Source organism: Pectinophora gossypiella, chromosome 24, assembly GCF_024362695.1.
Source record: "Pectinophora gossypiella chromosome 24, ilPecGoss1.1, whole genome shotgun sequence".
In the NCBI taxonomy this organism is placed as follows: domain Eukaryota; kingdom Metazoa; phylum Arthropoda; class Insecta; order Lepidoptera; family Gelechiidae; genus Pectinophora; species Pectinophora gossypiella.
In genome coordinates this window covers 1,430,827-1,451,998 of record NC_065427.1, presented here as the reverse complement: position 1 = coordinate 1,451,998, position 21,172 = coordinate 1,430,827, and the positions used below count along the sequence as shown (strand labels likewise).

At 38.1% G+C, this 21,172-nt stretch overlaps 1 protein-coding gene across 4 annotated transcripts in view; it reads right to left on the bottom strand.

Annotated features, from left to right (window-relative positions):
• The window catches only part of LOC126377840 (uncharacterized), a 50,635-nt gene that overhangs the window by 9,498 nt on the left and 19,965 nt on the right, over window positions 1-21,172 (bottom strand). For all 4 annotated transcript variants that reach the window (XR_007567997.1, XM_050025808.1, XM_050025809.1 and 1 more), the window contains exons 2-8: window positions 10,059-10,179; window positions 9,628-9,749; window positions 8,617-8,709; window positions 7,825-7,975; window positions 3,799-3,910; window positions 1,327-1,696; window positions 252-382 (exon numbers count right to left, since the gene is read on the bottom strand). Coding sequence is in view for 3 of the 4 variants with exons in the window: in XM_050025808.1 (XP_049881765.1) it covers window positions 252-382; window positions 1,327-1,696; window positions 3,799-3,910; window positions 7,825-7,975; window positions 8,617-8,709; window positions 9,628-9,749; window positions 10,059-10,179 (1,100 nt within the window). In the remaining variant the exon portion in view is untranslated. The remainder of the gene's footprint in view (window positions 1-251; window positions 383-1,326; window positions 1,697-3,798; window positions 3,911-7,824; window positions 7,976-8,616; window positions 8,710-9,627; window positions 9,750-10,058; window positions 10,180-21,172) is intronic.

The following is a 21,172-nucleotide window of genomic DNA, read 5'->3' as shown; positions in this document are numbered from 1 at the left end:
GAGACGACAACAAGAAATACATGTAGACATCAAATCTAGAAGACATCCTCTAGATTGACCCGTAAGATCACATCGTCAAATAATATGTAATAAAAAAACAGTGAAGAGTTATAATGATGATGAAGAAAATATCGATATAGAACCTACAGATAACAAGAGTGCGAAAGATCTAATGACACACAGTTCTAAACAAGATGCCGTGCCTATTGGTCCTTCTAGCCAATCAGTTCCACTCGGAGTGCATCACTTACTTGTGATTGGTGGAAGCGAGTGAAAGGGCCGAGAGCGAGGACCGCCGAGATACTTGGTACCACAGTTCGATTTGCTTATTGTAAAGCTGTGTGATGTGCTCGGGGGCTAACTCCGTCCCCCAGCCGCGGTACTGTTGAAAATGGTCACTTTGAATATGATGAAGCATGATTCGGAGCCAAAGCAGTGAGGACGAGTGACCTATCAAGTTCTGCATTTTCTGTCGAGTGTTTTATTGCAATCATAACCCCTTTTTGTTGTTCTTGTTGTTATTCTTGTTGTTGTATTGTTGTTCTTGTTATGTTGCATTGAGGGTGTTGATGGTTAACCATGACTTCATTATGTGTGTTAATATGTCAGGGGTATGATGGTGGTTCAATAATAACTCTGACACTATGGATGCCTCGCCAACCATAGTGAGGTCGGCTATCGTCCTTACAAAGCGAACGACAAAAGCGTAATACAATATTTAAGATGTCTTCATTTCATGGCCCACTTCTTTGTCATTTATCGATGGTGATGAGTTGAATTATTTCCTAAAGCAAATTGTCAACATTACCACTTCTGAAATTCTTTTAGTAGTGTGTAGTACATAAGACTAATTACGTACTTTTTTGAAAGCGTTTTAAGTTTATAAGTCTGTTTCAATGACTGTATGAGTTTATATTTAATTTTTGTCTGTTTCTGTTATGGTCTTTGTTTCTTGTTAAACAATTAATACTTGACAGGTCACCATATCTACTAAACTGTTTGGCTCTTACGCTAAGCTACTGATGTATTTGATTTTCGATTTATGTTTCAGATGTTCGTCGTAGTGTTATTCTACTGAACGAAGAAGACGTTGACTTTAAGTCGACATTCATTAATGAATAAATGATTTATAATATTAACACCAAGGTGCTGAAAAAAGATCGCGATTTGTTGAGTTTTGTTGTTCTTGAAAAATCTTCGTCTTCTTGGTTCAGTATTCTCAGTAAATTGCATGTAGTGTTGGACCATTCGTTCGAAAATTTTCCTCTCAATTTCTCTCTCTCGTTGGTATTATAGTGTAGAGGTGTAGTTGTTATGGCGGCAGACCTTGTACTCGCCGGCGCGCTTGCGTAGGTCCAGCACCTCGCGGTACCAGGAGTCACCCTGCGGCCGTGTGAGCGGCTGCAGCCCTGCCGCGCGCAACGTGCTGGCGCTGTCTTCCTCGTCCCTACCTCCCTCCCCCCCGCGCGCCGCCCCCGCCCCGTCCAGCATCCTCTCGCTCGCCTCTTTCGCCTCCTCATTCGACTTCCCTTTCCCCCTGCATTTCGTAAATGTCCCTTTAGACGCCTCGTACACGTACTGAGAGAACGGTCTAAATTTCTTTTTGTACTCGCTTTTGAAACGTTTCCTATTATCTTTGGTACGATCCTCCCCGTTGGATATGAGGGCCGATAGCGCGCTACGGAACGTCGATTTTCTGCAAAATTTCATTTGACAGTCTTAGACGGTTGGAGTTTTCTTTGAATGATGATGCGCAAAAGAAACAGCTCGCGCCGTTAGTAAGGTTAGACATGCTTCAAATAATTGTTAAGCTCGCAATGGTGAGGTTAGTCCTGGAAGAGTCTAGACAGACTGAGACAGTGTGGACTCTCTTGAAAACTATTCCTATAGTAGTGTTAATAGAAGTGTAGGTGAAACAACGACATACAATCTAACAAAAACTTGAATGAACGTTCACATCGACAAGTGCAGGACACATTGATATTAGTATAAAACTATAGCTCTCATTCCAATCTAATGTTAGTTTGGACTATTCTACTCGGCCTAGACACCGCCACCGTGAGGAAAGTTAGTAAGCAAATACCAAAAATGAAATTTAGACTTTGTTCTGCTGTACCCAGTGTTGTAGTCGGAAAAATAGGGGCAGAACGGGTGTTTGGAGGAAACTTTGATATAGAGCCATCACTTGTTAATGAAAGTAAATGTCCAAATTTTATTTCGCCTGAATATTCTAATAGGAATACCATATTACTTTTATATTGCCTTCAGCTGTTGAAAGGACAGAAATAAGCAATATTTGAAAATTTAAGACCGAAATTGGTACCTATTGATGATTTACAAGAAAATGTGCAGATAAAAAGAGATTAAATAGAAGCATCTGATAAGTACAAAATAAAACACGATGTAAAATTAAGACTGAATTATTTTGCATAAATTATCAAACTTGAAATTCAGAGTAGAATTTCATCTTCTCCTGGGTAGAATAATATTCTAAGTAATCCAGGCACCGACCCTAATTACTTAGGAACGGGATTTGTGTATCTTGATGATTTATTATCCCTTAAATCTTATCTTATTTCAGGCAGATAGGTATCCATGTCTACTACAGACGTACAGAGTAAAATTTTCGCCCCAAAGTATGGTCTAATATAAAATTTCCTTCAACACAAATTGACATAAAGCTAAACATAGAGTTCGCAAGCTACATCAGTGATATTATCCCAAAAACATATTTTCTCATTCTTTTCTTCACCTGAAAAAGTTACGGTATCTATAAAATATTTTCAAACTGATAGATAAATATCAAAATCTTTTAAAGAATCTACAAAATCTTTAATGAATACTTAATATATTGTTTTTATCTACAAAATTATGCAATGATATTCAAAGGTCCGGATTTTAACGGATTTCTCAAATAAATAAAATATTTTACATAATTCGTGTGAAGTTAGTGTGAATTGGGTAAAATAATGTGATATGTAGGTACTTATTATCGGTTAGAGGCGTATTTTTAACCTCTAAGGTCTGTTTGTGACCTTTGGGTTCAAATATTTCGAGATTTATTTGCGAAAAAGCTGCTTTAGCTGAAGCAAAGCATAATGATAAATGGATTTTGATAATTTTTATGTTATTTGTGGCTTTAGGTATTATAGACTGTTTCCCTTGAATGTAATGAATGGTTTGTATTGTGTTTAGAAACCAAAGCATGCCAGTGAAATGATAGATAGGTAGAATATTAAGTAAGTAGAATATAGAAACAATCTATAAAATAAACTAGATGAAGCTTCATATGAAATGTGGGAAGCAAAGGCCTGGTTAAGATATTTTTGGAATCAAAATATCCATATGTGAGCTTTTGTTGCTTCACAGGTAGTTAGGTTTAGTTGAGTTATGGTTTGAATGTCTACTTCAAAAATGTAACGATTGCAAAATACCTTTAAGTATCTTAGACGCTTAATCTTCTTAAATGAAAGCTTCAGTAACTTACGCTGCCATCGTAAGGTTTCCATTATAAATACAGTTTATAACAACACGATTTATATAACCTTTTTGTTAACTTGAATCATAAATTACATTTATGTTTTTAAGGCAGCCTTTTCCAACAAAATCTATACATGTGTAAGTGTTTTTTCAATTAATAGTAGTATCTTTTTAATCATCTTCCTTCTTTGTCTCTTGTTCCAAGTTTTTAGATTTTCCTCGGATAGCATTCACAGTATAATATTTTCCATAATCGTTTGTATGAAGTAGACACACAAACCTCTGGGGTTGGTCAGGTTACAAGGGCTGGTTACTCACCTCTGCACTCCTGGTTTCTGCCCGTTCCATAGGTAGTCTTCAATGTAGGGTTTGTGTCTATCATTGTGGTCTCCGTCCACGTGGTTCATCAGTGGCTCTGCTTCGGTAGACCCTGGAAAGTCAATCGCGATGCTGGTTTGGTCATTTGGTTTATGGCGCTTTACTTATTTTCAGGCGGAAGGCAAGAGGGAAACCACTGCTTTAAAGTCGTACGACCGAATGTCCTTTTAAAATCCCAACTGCATTGTTTAACTATTGTGTCTGCAAATCTCGGCGTTAGGAGGCTATTCTATTCTTCCCTAAAATGTAGCATTGAAAATGCTACACCGACAAGAGCGTGGCTCTTAAATTAGTGATGATGACTTATTTATTAACAGTTTCATATTATATTTAGTTTTAGAATCACATAATAAGATGATGTGGGCAAAATTTTGGATTGGATTGAATAAACAGGTTTCTGAAGTGTACATGACAGCATTCACGGATCCCAAATACACTAAAGTACACTTTTGTTGAGACAAATAAAATACTGCCACATTACATAAACATAAACTGCCTATATACGTCCCACTGCTGGGCACAGGCCTCCCCTCAATCAACCGGAGGGGGTATGGAGCATACTCCACCACGCTGCTCCACTGCGGGTTGGTGGAGGTGTTTTTACGGCTAATAGCCGAGACCAACGGCTTAACGTGCCCTCCGAAGCACGGAATCATCTTACTTTTTCGGACAATCAGGTGATTCAAGCCTGAAAAGTCCTTACCAAACAAAGGACAGTCTCACAAAGTGATCACACACACAGTGCCACATTACACATAGCAAATAGTTATATTTACGATGAATAGTGGCTACTAAATCATGTTTGACTTGTAAGGTGTGACGGTGGTTGCGCCACCAGCAGAATGTATGTATGCTGATTTGACACCTGGTGTCTTGTTGGTTGTTCAACCAACACCACTATCTGCTAACAACAGGTGTAGTGGCATTTTGTTGTGTTTGCGCCACCATGTCCTAGAGTGACAGGGCCCTTTTGGTGTGATGCTCAATCGCAGGGCCACCACCTCCAATTCAGTTGAAGACGATATAGTTTAATGTACGTACCACGTACATATATTATACGTGCGTATTATATATTATGAGAGGAGCTCGGTGGCGCAGCGGTAAACGCGCTCGGTCCGCGATTGTTGAAGTTAAGCAACTTTCGCAAAGGCCGGTCATAGGATGGGTGACCACAAAAAAAGTTTTCATCTCGAACTCCTCCGTGCTTCGGAAGGCACGTTAAGTCGTTGGTCCCGGCTTCAGTAGCAATCCGCACTGGGCTCGCGTAGTGGTATAAGGCCCGATCTCCCTATCCATCCATAGGGAAGGCCCGTGCCCCAGCAGTGGGGACGTTAATGGGCTGGTGATGATGATTATATATTATACTCAGTAAGAAAGAAAAACTAATTAAAGTGGCTCCGCGACAGACCATCACACCCCTTTTGACAAACAGCGAAAAAATTTGAAAAAGCAAATTAGATGAAACTAGACTAGACAAAATTTGCCTTTAACCTGTTTGCATTTTCCTAGCCGATACTTAACAACTTATTTTGTTACAGGCATGTCCGATTTATATAAAGGCTTCAAACCTCGAAGTCGGTCACAAAAAATCTACAAAATATCATTACAAGTTGTGAACGCGTGATAACAGTCAGATACTTAGATGGATTTAGTTAAAAAACCATTGTAGTTACTGAATGATTAGCGACCTTGACGCTATAGAAAAAGCATTATAAAAACATCATTGTCGTACACTCACAGACTTGTAAAGACTGTGTATTTGTGGTCGATATTGACAAGGTTCATCTATTATTGACGATTAGGGAACTACATACCGGAAAATGCCATGGAAATCTTTCTAGAATAGGCTAGTTTCCAACTAGTCAAATCAGTTACTTTTTCCTAAACGTCAAAACCCGAAATTACTATGGAATTTATATGAAAAAGCACACTGTGACGTCATAGAAAAACGTTATGAAATGTCGGACATATTACTTTATTTAAATTCAAATTCATAAATAAGGGAAATGGAACAACGAAAATGCTTTTCATTATTTTTTTTTATTTTATTATTTATTTATTTATTTATTTATTAGGCACATCAACAGTACAAAAACACAACAATTAATAAAACTTTCTTAAGGCTAGTACTAGTGTTTGCACCAATTACAGACGTGCACAACTTATGTAATTAACATGTATCTAGAATTAGTTTAAAAAAATAAATAACGGAACAACAAAAGGTATGAAAAGTTACAGTCAGGCAACACTACAACAAAAAAAAGAAGAATAGGTACAAGAAAAAAAACTACTATTTTTTTTTCTATTAAACCAGTTAAGCTAACGGTCATGACAAGATGATTGCACAATGTTTTCGTTACTTTTAAATCTATCTGTCTGTATTTTGTAATCAGAATTTCATAATTTATTTTGAACCTTAGTACACGACCTAATTTCATGGTCTTTGCCTGCCCCAACGAGAAAAACGTGTGATGTTATTTAAATATGTGTAGATAAGCTTATAAAACAGTCTATCTTTTTTCTCAAAAACTCGAAGCGACAATTTTCATTTACTTAGTTATAAACTTCGTCAGCCTGCAGATGGCATCCGTATGCTAATCCTCAGTGGAAGTTCAGCACAATACATAAAACATTCGTACTGTTTCGTTCAGTCCCCTTTGAGTTTATACTGTATTTGAATACCTACAAACTTTGCCTCTAAAACTAGGGAATGGTACGAAGCGTGGAACACAGCATAGAATATAATAATACTACGTAGAACGGTCATTTTCCACAATTTGACAACTCCGGACTTTACACAGAATAAACTGCCAATTCCCAACCCAAAAGGTAAATGATTTTCCAGAGTTCATTACAGGTCAGGTTAGGTCAACATACCTCCTAAATCACATTTCTCAAAGAAAAATTGTTCTTTGGCTCTTAAACGATTACTCATCATTAGAGGATTTCCAGATGACACAGTGATACAGTGTAAGTGTAATACTGTAGCAAGCACTGTATACATTTAATTAGTCATCAGAACATAACTATACTACCTATTCCCAATATTGTCATCCATAGCATGATAAACTGATCACCCACACGGCACTGAGCTTTTTGTACGACAAACGTGATAGATGATGAGTTTTCCGAATACTTTTTTTTTGACGTGGCTTATTGTAGATTTGCCGCAGATAGCATTAACTACTTGGCCGCACAAATGGGGAGCGCTGAAGGCTCTCACCCGGTACAACATTTAAGACAACAGGCCTGAGGGTGCCCACTTGAGCGCGAACCTCGGCTCAGGGCGTCGTCTGAGAGGAAAAATATTTGAAAGAATGAATCGACCCTAGTGGGTTTTCCAAATAATTAATGCTAAGCAAACCTACAACATAAGTCATGTCAATACAAAAAGTTGTATAAAGGGTACCTCACTTGATTGCGCAACCAATTTGGTGCTGGTAACCGAATCCCGAATAATTTTAACGCTGGTGGCGCAACCATGGTGTCCTAGTGAGATCGTGTCGAGTCATTGCATTGCATTTCTTAAGATTTCTTTGTAGTAGTTTTTACTGTACATAGGCTGGATAGCAACGAACTAGGGCAAAAAATCCTAAAAAGACTCGTGGCCAAAATAGGACACGATCTAATTCGTTCTTCAATTTGTCACACTTATAACCTACTTTGTGTTGGCAAGAGCGTTAATATCGTATCGTACCAACTGAAACTGCAAGAAAATATCACATGGAACTTGTTTCTATCAAGCAACAGTTTCTAACAATTCTGAGGGTGCCTAGATGGATGCAAATCTCAGCTTAGACCTAAGGTCAGATAGGCAGTTGCTTCAATAGAAAACTGGACCTGTCGAATCTTCAGTTTAAGTAAGTGGATCCTCTGAAAACAAGATGGCGATAGGGAGACATAATGATGATGGAAATCGGAGAACTTTGCAACATGATAAGTGCCTCAACGAATACATCAACATACCTTCAGCAACAGCGGCTTTCTTCAATGCTCCCATGGAGATGCTCTTCCTAGGAGCGGCGTCAGTGTCCTTGGGCCAAGCGAACTGGTTGCGGTATTCCGTGCTGGCTGGCTCCGGTTCCTTCGCCATCACCTCGCCCAGGGCTGTGGTCGCCTGGTGATGGAGAACGATTTAGAATGACAAACATTTTGGATGAAACTCTGCAATATGAAAATAGAACATAGTTTCAATATAGTCGTGATTTGTAATTTTGAAGAGCAGAATGAAATATATTTTTCATTTAAAATCGCAGAGGCTGTTGAGTTAGCCAGCACTCTTCTAGTCAACTCTCACGCCGCGATCGTATTAGCCGCGATCGTCGAGTATGAGCGGGATTCACCACCATTTCGCCGAACATCCTTTTTGCTATTTTGTAATTGATTTGGAAAAATTGTAAGTGATGTTATTATCTTGTTTTTGTGTGTGGCGTCCTCGTATAATAAACAATTTCTATTCTATTCTACTTAATAAAATTGTTTCCTTTAGTGATTTTTACATATTTTTTTACGTGATGGAGGTGCAAAGCCTGTAACCGTTTCAAAACTAGATTGATTTGAAGTTTTGCAACTGCTTTTACCAAATGAAATTCACATTCCCGAGAAATGTGTTCTAATGTTCAGTCATATAGTCAAATCAAAGTCACACAGGTCGCTTCTTTGAAAAACCGGACCTGTCAAATCTTCAGGTTTGGTAAGCGGACGCGAACGCTAGGGAGATGATACTGATGCTGCTGCTTTGACCAAAGTGTTTCTTACCTTGGGCTCAACGGTGTCAGTCCATCGTGGTTGTCGAGGACCCTCGGACTTGCTGCGTCGGCCAGCGCGGTCGTTGTCATTCCTTTGAGCGCTCTGCCAATAAAGTATTCACGTTTAATCATTCAAGAACTCTTTACAACATAACTGGGTTGTTGGAGAAGCCCTTTTTGCAGTTTCATCAGTAGCTGTTATCTCGAAAGAAAGAAGAAAGAAGAAGAAGAAAGAAAAATATTTATTCGACATACTTATTGTTTTAACATAATTAACATAAAATAATACAGTTATGAATGTATGCCGAAACGGTTCCACCTCAGCATAATGCCATAGCCTAGACTATGACGCTGGTTTTCAGTTGAAACCGGTAATCGAAGAAATCATTCTTCTTCTCTGAACGTGGGTACTACATGAGCATGCACACATAAACTGCCTATATACGTCCCACTGCTGGGCACAGGCCTCCCCTCAATCAACCGGAGGGGGTATGAGTTGAGTCGGGACATGAGCATGAGTTGTAAGTAATTACATGAGCCACGTCAGGCTTTGGAGGCTCAATAGTAGCCCTGACACCAGGATTGATGAGGTTTTCGAGGAAAAAAGGCCACATCGAAACAATTCATCATAAAAAACCAACATTGCAATTTGACATTTGCGAATATAAAAGTAAGCATGCAAGTGTTCCAAGAAATGTCGGATGAATTGCTTCTATGAGGCCTTTTTTAACCCCCCTGCACCACTGTTTCATGCGCACCATTTCCGCATAAATATAAAAGTGCTTAATTGCGCAATGCCAACATATGTCGAAAAAGCCCTTTTTTATCCCCCCCCCTTCCCCCCCCTAGAAGGGAATGAAGCAGCAGAGCACATCGGAGCAATTCATCTAAGAAAGTAATATTGCAATTTGACATTTACGCATATAAAAGTAAGTGCGCAATGCAAACAAATGTCAAATAGCAATATTGCTTTCTTAGATGAATTGCTTCGATGTGGCCACTTTAACCCCCCACTTCCTACCCGCGCCCGGTCGGTGTTCTGCGGCCGTATGTCGTCAGCAGGCGCCGGGTCAAAGAACTCGTTGGCCTTGTACGCCACTCCGGGGTACTTTTTGCGACGCGGCATCGCCGGCTCGATGGGACCTGCAGATGGATTGGGTACTGTTACAAATGCCGATAGGTATATCAGAAATCAGAATCATTTTATTCAACGTAATTATCATAAATAAACTTGTTGAATGTCAATTTAACATTTTTGAGTCTACGTCATTTCGGTGTTATGGCTGAGGAGAAGAATTGACAAGAAATTGCAACTGGGTCCTGAAGTGTTTGGTGTCGCGAGCTGATTGGCTGCCTCTATGGCTAGAGTAATCGGGTCGTCGGGATCGTATATTACGTCCTTCAATTGGGTAGTAAGGTGAGTATAGCTGCTATAGTAGACGTAATACTGACCGCGCTGTAGCGGCAGTGCGGAAGGCGGCGTGCGCGCAGGTTGCTGCACCACGCCATCCTGCGCCGGCTGCTGCTGCTTGAACTCGTGCCATCGGTACGTGCTGCGGTATTCAGAGTGCAGCTGCAACAATACAATGATCGTCATGAGGCCTCATACAACCAGACAATACAATATACGTAGATTAATCAAAGATAAATGTTCCAAAAAAAGTTAGTTGTTAAATCTTGTGTAATGTAGGTTGATGAGGTTGGTACTCCACCTCACAACTCACACTTTTAAATAATCTATGTGTATGCCTGAAAAGGTAATATTTGGTGATATTCAATGAAAAATAACAGCTGTTTGTAACCTAAATACCATGCACAGAAAAAAAAACATTTCATTTCACACGATAGGAGAAGAATGTTCATATATAATAGAGGATGAATGTTTAATTTAGTTTAATCAAAGGCTCATTTGCTGAGCACAGACCTCCCCTTACCCAACCGGAGGGGGTATGGAGCATACTCCACCACGCTGCTCTACTGCGAGTTGGTGAAGGCATTAGGTCTAATCCGGGACCAACGGTTTGACGCGCATTCCGAAGCACATAATCATCTTATTTTATTGGACAATCATAGTAATTCAGTCTGCAATATCTTAGCCAAACAAAGGACAGTTTCACAAAGTGATTTCTGCATTGTCCCCATCGGGAAACAAACCCAGACCGTGAGTCCATCGCTCTAATAAAGCCTATGTATTTATTTATGTATATAAAGTACTGCCACAGGTTTACTTTACAGCATTTGCTTAACTCTAATCTTCGAATCATAAACGGTTTGATGTAGACAATGGTATAAGAAGACCAGGTATGCTCAATCCTATAACAAGCCGCCATTGCTAGCCCTTGATGACGTAAAGTGTTACCATTAAATTGGTATCTTAAACATTCCATGGACGTAAATTTTATTATTGAAAATTAAGTGAATTACTGACTAATGTATTTAATGACTATTATTTGTCACATAAGTATACAAAAATCATTAAAACTGTACTTACGTAAATCTTTTACTAAAAGTAGAAAATTTCCTTGCAAAGTAAATTAAAAACATTGAATGTGGGTAATTTATTTTTTACGAAATGGCAACGTAGGGTGGGGTGATGTCAGATGGAATTGCTAGCTGTTAGTTTTGAGTATACGTGTAGGCTGTGCACGGTAACCGCGCCGCGCGCGGCGCGAATTATATCGAGGCCTTAGCTAAGCATAGCATTTGTATCGTGTATTGGTCGAAGCGGTCAATATAAATCGGTTGTCATGCAGACCCGGCTGGTTTTCTTATACCATGATGTAGATAGACCACAGTAACAGCGAACATAACTCTATCATAATAACATAACAAATACTTTATTGCACAAACAGGAAAAAACAAAATACAGAACAAAAGAGAAATATAATTAGTACAATAGGCGGCCTTATTGCTAAGTAGCAATCTCTTCCAGGCAACCTTTAAATATAGGAGATATTGAATATTATGTAATATAGCGGGATAGTGCAGCATGGGAATACTTGTGCATATAAAAATAAATACACTTTCGACTACATAAACTACATAATAATAATACACATAATTATAATTGTTATAATAAATAAATATCACTACTTAAACTACTACATATACTATGGAAGAAAAGGAGGGGAAAGGGGGGTCTATCCATAAGTTTATGTGTTAAAATTTGTCATAATATTGGATAATAATATGTAGAACCGAACAATGCCCCCTATATATAAAGATAAAATCGTTTTTACTGTGATAAGCCCGTTCCATACTTCACACATGTAACCTAACTCTGCAGTGATGGAATGCAAATAGATTCAAGTTGATAAGCTGCGATGGCCCGCGCTCTCGTATCTTGACACGATATTACCCGCAAACCGTGTAAAGTGCTCTCGACAGCGCGTAGAATAGTGATGTAACACTTATCGAGTAAAGTGTTCTTCTATCGTGTGGGTTGTGAGGTGGATTACCAACCTCATCAACCGTGGTGTGAGGATTACTATTTCACACAAGCGCTAGTTGTTATGGTGGCGGCGATACCAAAGAAGCAACAATACGATCATTGCCTCATATAATATGCTCATTTTGTGCATATTCCACTCTATAATAAGAACTATGTGTTACCAACTATCTAATGTCGTCTTTCCATCTCATCTGTGGTCTTCCAACAGATTCTTTCGGGACCCGTCTTAAGTAGAAAATTTCCTTGCATATGATCCGTTATTTCGGTATTCATCCAGCATAATAAAGCATTATCTGTCCATATCAACCGTGATATTAGGATTACTACTGAGCCGCAAAAGGCCCCTGAAATGGCTCGTGTAACGACTACGTACTTACATCAGTAAGTAGTAACCAGAACCAACGGCTTAACGGTAAAATACCTATAATTCTCTTGATATTCAGAGGCGTAGAATTCAAATTCAAGCGTACATAACATAAAAGAGAAATACAAAAAGTAGAACAGGTGGCCTAATGCCTAAATAGCAATCTCTTCCAGACAGCCTTTGGAAAGTACCAAATTCTACTCTGGAATAAATCCTATTAAGTATCTACAAGTACCTACATTAAAATTATGGTAGACATTTTATAATTATAACAGAAGAAATTTAGTTCACAATTCAACGAGAATGATTGAACTCATTAGTTTGTTGTAGTGATGAATGACACAGGCTTAAGGGCGCCATATTTATTATTAACCAGTATAAAAACGGAACCTCAATAAATCTCCTAACATTGCGCAGGTATTTTAAACTTTATATTATTAAGTAGTAGTTTGTCCAACGACATTCGAGCGCGTGGTGACTTAATGCATTATTCCACGCACGCTCGGGTGCCCACATGCATTTGATGGTTCCGGATAATCGTATGGCGGTCATGTCCGTTTATTGGAAAATTATAATAACTTAGAAGATGCTATCTCTGGTTTTACTATATTTTGACCTCGTTTTTTAGTCAACAACAAAATGTCTTTGAAATTACAAACGTTTCATGCTTTCTTTCAAAATTAACCCTAAAAATATTAATAAAAAAATATATCAATAAATCATTTCAGACTTCTGAGGAGAGGTAAGTATTTATTGTGCGTCGCTGATGTTAAATATAAATAAAAAACACATGCTCGACTTTTAGAAATGGCCTGTATTATTTAAATTAACAAAAAGTGAAAAATAGCAACACCTGTCGCCAATAAAGGGTAGAAGGAAGATTGAAATGCGGTGTTGCCATAATATAAAACAAATTTTAGTGTGTACTACACACTTATTATCTTCAGAAAGAAGAAAAGTAGGTTAAGACATAGGGCTTCTTTCATTTAATGTGTTTCGTAAGATTTGTGTTAAGCTTAGACTGACTCGGACATGTTAGAAAAAACATGACAATAATTCCTAAGTATAGGATGTGTGACAAACCTATAAAGACATCAAAAAACAAGTTGCAGCCATACTTAGCATTTGAAGTTCAGAGCCATCACACTATGCTATCATACCAGTATGTACGGTCACGAGTAATAATATGAGACACTTTGAAACCATGTCAGATTAACTTTTTTGACAAAGTAAACCGTAAGTCTCATTAAATGTCAAATATGATAGTTCGACAGGGTTCTAAAGTGGGTACACGACTGTACGTAGACAGTTACCCACATTTAAATTACTTAATTCCATTAGTTTGGATAATTTTAAAGCGTGAATAAAGTCGTTATGGTTACCCTTTATGGGGTGACGATGTGGTTACGACATGGTTGGATCATTTACGAGGCGGTTAGTTAACAATTCATCGTGTCGGGATTTGGGGTCAGTTGTTGTGGCGACAGCACAGACTATCCTCAGTAGATGCTGATTCAAGCGAAATCGTTCTCATTCGTTTTTATATAGGATACCCTGACGGGCCAACCTAGCTGGGCGTTCAATAGTCAAATTCACAGATGTTATTCTGCGCTATGGTTCTATTAAATAAAAGTGTGTTTGGATTATTGTGATCTCTGATCGATTTTGAGTCATCTTTGTTTCTTATTTTTTAATAAATAATAATGGATATTTGTAATAAATGATAACAATACTATTAATACTATTATTATTATCATTTATTAAAAATAGGAAAGTGAAGTTTGCGTCCAAAAAAAGCATTTGTCAGGTTACTTCAAAATCGAGAGGGATGATTCAGCTAATGATTCTGAGTTAATATCAAGTGGAATTTTCTGTTACAAAATTCGTGATGTGTTTTTTAAATTTTTTTTCAGCATTTAATTAATATCAACTCAGATAGTTTAAATCATACCTCAAAGTTTTCGCTACATTGTCACGAAGACCCTGTATGATCTATTGATATTTTGGCTTAGTGTTGATAGAAATGGGTGCAAATGAATCTGACGGTATGATGATGTTCTGATGTTATATGTACCGGTGTCTATTGGGGTTAGTCTGTGGGTGAGAGTACGTGAGATGATGGCAATACACACATTAAACATTAATTTATTACACCACAAGTTGTTGGTTCGTCCGCGTATTAAAAAAAAATCGCCAAAAAATATTCGCACGTCTTGATTTCAGTGGGAATATAAATAAGGTAAATGTATGTATGTCACTGAGAGTGGAGAAGCAGTGGCAGACTCAGGAGAGAGAGAGAGAGAGAGAGAAAATGTTTATTCAGGAAGCGGTGGAGAGACGGCCTGGTTGTCTAAAAAAGAAACATTGTAATTTTACAATTGCGAATATAAAACTATGTAAGTGCGCAATATCAACATACAACAAATTTCAAATAGCAATATTGCTGTTTTAGATCAATAGCTTCAATGTGGCCTTTTTAACCGTCCTGAACGAAGTCGCAACGGAGGAAGATCGCTCAGGGCATGAAGAAGTGGAAGCTAAAAGGGAAGGATTTTGCCCAGCAGTAGGATAATCGACACTAGGAAAAAACACGTGTGAAGTGTGACTTTAGGTATTCGGTAGATTATGTACTTACTTACAACATTTTTTTACATTTTATTTTTTCATAACTATTTTTAATTTAAACTTGATATTTTGTTCCGCAAAATTTTGTAATACTTTGATTCTGTTTATATTTTCTCCTGGCATTCATTATTTCTGTTCATTAATTAAGTATTCGTCATATTAATCATGGTCACTCTACCGACCGACTGAATCACGCGCAGGCGCCGCATTGCTCCAGTAACCTTATTCACGTGAAATTTATAACATATGCATGAAATATTTGAAGGAGTCCGACCACTGCGAACATTCTGGATATGATTGACGTTAATTAATATACGTAATCACTTTACGTTTTGATTTTGATAACTATTTTAGTGCGTGGCAAGGGCGTAATTGTGGTGGGTTTATTATTTCGTAAATGGGTTAAATGTTGACTTAATTATGGGTTAAGTTATGGGTCACTATTGAGGAAATAAAAAACTTTTTTGTTGTTAAACAAATTCATATACCCGTATCATCGTCGTATAGTGAACAGTTCGAAAGCGCCATTAAAAAAAAATCATTTTGATGTGGTTTTTGTTAACAAAACCTAATAGTAGACACAGCTTAGTTTCGATCCAGGTACAAAATTATATTCTTAGTTAATTTTCACCTCAATCACATCAGAATGTGCCTTTTAAAACAGGCGCGCTTACGCGGTTGTCACTATAAGGCAACGCTATATAAAGTCAAGCCCGTAAGTATTTTAGGAATAGATAGAGCTATAAATGTATATTATATATTATAAATGTACCTTTTAAATAAATAAATAAAAATAAATTAGTAAATGGCCCGGATTTCTGCAGACACCTCCTCATTTTTTTTTAAGTTATACCTGTAATATTCTTATTCACCGAAAAGGAACGGATGATTGACAGCTGTCAATTTTAAAACCAATGAATGAATGAATAATCCGGGGCGATCAAATAGGAATCTCGCTGATATGCATCCTGTTTAACGTGTGCTGTCAACTTAATTATGTCGGGTTATTGGCCGACGTTAAATTTTGAGAGGTTTGTTTAAGTTTCTACCTAAAATTGGCGTGTGTTCCATAAATTTTATGCCTGTCGATTACCCGTCGATAAAAAAATAACGGGTATAACTTAAAATAAATCTAAATTTATTTTAAGTTATACCCGTTATTTTTTTACGGTGTGTACTGGAATTAGCCCATTATACCTTTAAAAAAGAAAAACAAAGAACATTTGAATTTATTAACAGAAACAACATCATTAATATTATACAGGTATCGATATTTCTCACTTCCCATCACTAGCAAGCTCTATCATCCGGAGTTGAGCCAGGCAATTTTGCGGGCATCTCTTGAACCGCAATAACCTCCCGGGTACAACCAGTACTAGCAAGTGAGAAAATCCGGGTAGAGTAACCCGGTTATTATTTCATATTACCTGTTTTTGACATTATGACAAGAGGTGACGGCCCTTGAAAAGGGACAGATTTGTAATTAGGTAATTATATATTATGGTTGACGTTTTTGTTATGTTGAATACCAAAGGAGTTACACAATTACTTTATTTTGAGTTGACTTATTGTAGATTTGCCGCAGATGGTATTAACTACTTGGCCGGACAAATGGGGAGCGCTGAAGGCTCTCACCCGGTGATTTGTGTCAACGAAACCTCGCAACAGACACGACATAGACCATGACCACTCATGAGTCATGTCAGATCCTTACATCGGTAAGTAGTAACCGGGACCAACGGCTTAACGTGCCATCCGAAGCACGGATCATCTTACTTTCGGACAATCAGGTGATCAGCCTGTAATGTCCTAACTAAACTAGGGATCATAATTGTTGTGATATTTCTGCACTGGGATACGAACCCGGGATCTCCGGATCGTGAGCCTAACGGTCAACCACTGGACCGCGGAGGTCGTTACTTCTGAATACGGCGATTGGGATATACAGTGAAACTTGGTTAAGTGGGACCTGGATAAGTGAGAAACCTCCATAACTGGAACTCATGCTGAGGTCCCAACACTTTGGCACTGAATTACCTCTGTTAGTGGGACGAGGTAAGCCTCTATATCTGGGATTCGTTCTTTCGATTTATCATCATAGTTACCTGTATAACTGAGACAGCGAGTAAATTTTATATGCATAAACCTCTGTAACTGAGATAACATTGTTTGTTTACTCATTCTTATTCTACCCACAAATTCCAAGTACGTAAGTACAAATTTTGAGCTTCAATTACCTTCATTTTTAGTTTCGCTTTACTATCATACAGATGTTTATTTGGAAAATACATAACACGTTATTTTATTTAATGATCGCACCTGTATAACTGAAATAACCTGTATTCTCACCTCTATTAATTTAACCCTCTGTAAATGAGACAGATATTTATTTATACCTGTATATCTGAGACACTGGGTAAGTGGAATACCTCTATAAGTGAAACGACATTGCAGGTCCCTTGATGTCTCACTTAACCAGGTTTCACTGTAGTAAGCTTATGTAATAAAAATAATAAAATAAAAATAATGTTTATTTCTCTCACTAGCTTAGAACTTGAGTACAATATCCAATGAATACGGGTACAGATTAATAAAGCAGGCGAGAGACTGGTGTCTGTGATAGGCGTAAGCCTGTGTTACAGATGTTATGTTGTTGTTAGGACTATTATAATATCAAGATTCCCGCCAGGAGTTATTACTTGTTCGGACAAACGAGTGATGTTTAAAGGGTCAAAAATAAAGAAAATTATGGTAAGAAAAAATTTAACTTCACGACTCAAATATAAAAGGTCACATTACGTAAAGTATTCTAGCCAGTCACAAATTAAAATTCGGCAGTAAAATCTATTATATTTCGTCGCTTCATTCTTCAGATATAAGTATTATTAACCAGGTAGTCCTTTAAACCTACAGGCAACTCGCACGAATTTTAAAGATTCTATCGATTTTAAATCGATTGATTGATATTTTTTTTTTTTTTTTTTTTTTTACTAGCTCGCGCCACCCTATACCGTCCTGTCACCTCATTCTTTTTTCGTGCGAGGCAACGCACGCACGTCTATCATCATATTACTTATTGAAGTTTTTGAGTTTATAATCATGCCGAAAAGAAGTTTAAACGAAAAGATAGATCGTTATCAACGCAAGATTAGAAAGCTCGAGGAAAAACAAGAAAGGGACCGCCTCCTCCTAATTGCTGATTCGTCGGGATCGGAAAACAAATCAGGTACTTATCTTCTTATTCTATGTTTTATTAATTAACATATTTGTGTTCGTCTCTTACTATACTAGGCCTAGAGGTTAACTGTGGGTTAACACAGTGGCACTTTTGAACGCTGAGAGATTAACCGTGGGTTAATACAACAGTATGTCTTTAATCAAGTACCCTCAAGAAAAATAATAATTTTATTATTTTCCTATTTTACCGTGAGGTTGACCGTGGGTCATCACGATGGTAATTATACATATCTAGCGTATAACATATCGCCATATTACTTCGTAAATAGCACTTTTACTGCAAAAAATGAATGTGACACCAACTTTAGGTTGGTACACTTTCCTTTCACCTAGCTAGTTTGTTTATAGCTACGCGTAGTTTTAGCTACCTAGTTCACTCTTATTTGGTTAAAACATTTAGTTAATACCGTCACTCTAATTTTAGATGACGATCAAGAAATGGTTACCGAAGAAGTTCCTCTGCCGGACAACGAAGAACCCTTGACGGTTCCGGAAGTTCCTGCCTCGGAATCTTCGGATATACCAAGTGAGAAACAAAAACCAGAAGACACTGTGCCTGAACTTGATCCAGACATTATTTTAGCCTTAGGCGAGTCTACCGAAGACTTACCTAAGTTTGGCGAAAATATTCACGATAGTCTATCACGCTTATGGACCCCTATTTTACGCAAGGGACTTAACAAGGAACTGAAAGAAAAGACTATGAAGCAATTCTTAGTGCCTGAAAATTGCTCACTTTTACAAGCTCCGAAGCTAAACCCCGAGATATCAGCAGCAGTGTCTGACGCAACAAGAAATCGAGATAAAAGGGTTGAGTCAGTTCAGCAACAGCTGGGCGTAGGAATCACTGCGCTTAACAGAGCATTGACCCTGTTACTTGAAGGCAATGATAATAAGCTGGAAATTATTAAACTTTTAAGTGAGAGCTCCCGCATTTTATGCGACTTACATCACGTAGAAACGCAAGCTAGAATGAAATTCATTACCCCGGGATTAGACAAGTCTTTTTCAAATATTGTTCAAGACGTTGAAAGAGATGAGATGCTTTTTGGAAAAAAGCTCTCAGAAAAAATAAAGGCTTCAAGAGTAATTGAAAAGCAAGGCCTTCAAATCAAGAAATCAGCGCCTGCTCCTAAATCAACGCCTTCTAATGCACAAGCTTCGACAAGTCGATCGCGGCCTCAGGGAAACTGGGCGGGCCCTCCTCGCTACCCGTCGAACAGAGGGGGGCGAGGGGGGACAAAGAAGACCTCATCTGCAGGGTCCTGGAGCCGCAAAGCACCATCGTCGACCCAGTCGAGGACCTCGTTCCAGAACAAGCCACAACGTGCTCCAACACAACAACAGTAGAGGTACACGCTGGCAGAATACGCTACTTTTATAACTGTTGGCTAAAAATTACCGATAATCCATTAATACTTTCCTGGATTCATGATGGTTACCGTATACCATTTTGTAGCGATGTTTATCAGAAACAAACTCCTCGCAGTTCCCTATCATCTCATGAAAAAACCGATATGTCCCTGGCTGTAGATAAATTATTGACCTTAGGAGCTATCTCGCTATGCAAACACGTAGACACAGACACCTTTATTTCAAGTACTTTTTTAGCCCCAAAACCCAACGGAGGAAAAAGATTCATCTTAAACTTAAAATGTCTCAACAAGTTCATTTCAAAGGCTCACTTTAAAATGGAAGACCATAGGACAGCAGCGAGGTTGGTACCAGAAAAAGGCTTCATGGCTACTGTCGACCTTAAGGAAGCTTATTTTCTCGTCCCGATAGCAACGGAAGATCGCAAATACTTGTCCTTTCAGTTTGATAGGAAGACTTATTGCTTCAATGCTTTGCCCTATGGTCTATCTGTCGCTCCACGTGTATTCACAAAAATAATGAAGGAGGTCATACATTATTTAAGACTCCAAGGATACCAATCGGTTATTTACCTTGATGATATTCTATGTATAGGCAATACATACAGTGAGTGTCAGAAAAACGTGACAGAGACCATTAAGTTACTTGAATGCTTGGGTTTCGTGATAAATTACGAAAAAAGTGTCCTTGAACCCCGTCAAATTTGTAAATTCCTTGGTTTCATGTTCGATACGGTTGATATGTCCCTATCCCTTCCACATGAAAAGAGAAATAACATCTTAAATCTGGTAAAAAAGTATTCTATGTTACCGAGATGCACAATAAGAGAATATTCACAGCTTATTGGTGTATTAATCGCAGCATGCCCAGCCATCAAATATGGCTGGTTGTACACTAAGGAACTAGAAAGGGAAAAATATCTGTTCTTAGAAAAATACAGAAACTATGACACAAAGATCTGCTTACCTAATACTATTTTGCCAGATTTGCGATGGTGGGAAAAGCACATCACTTCCTCTTTCAATCCCCTTAGACCACAAGAAGATTTTAAAATAGAAATATTTACGGATGCTTCCAGAACTGGTTGGGGCGCATTTTGTGATGGAAATCGTGCCAATGGTGGATGGAAAGAGGAAGAGCATTCCCATCATATTAATTACTTAGAACTTCTCGCCATTTTTATGGCTCTCAAATGCTTTGCTGGTACTCTCACTAACTGTGCGATTCTACTTAGAGTAGATAACTCAACAGCACTCTGCTATATAAACCGTATGGGTGGAATACAATTTCCACACCTAAATAACTTAGCAAAATCCATTTGGCAGTGGTGTGAGAAGCGTAATATTTGGCTTTTTGCCTCGTACATAAACACTCACGATAATGTAGAAGCTGACGAGGAATCACGCAAACTTGACGGTGACACCGAATGGGAACTTGCTGATTGGGCTTTCAAACACATAACTAATACATTAGGTGAACCGAATATAGATTTATTCGCTTCTCGCATTAACGCCA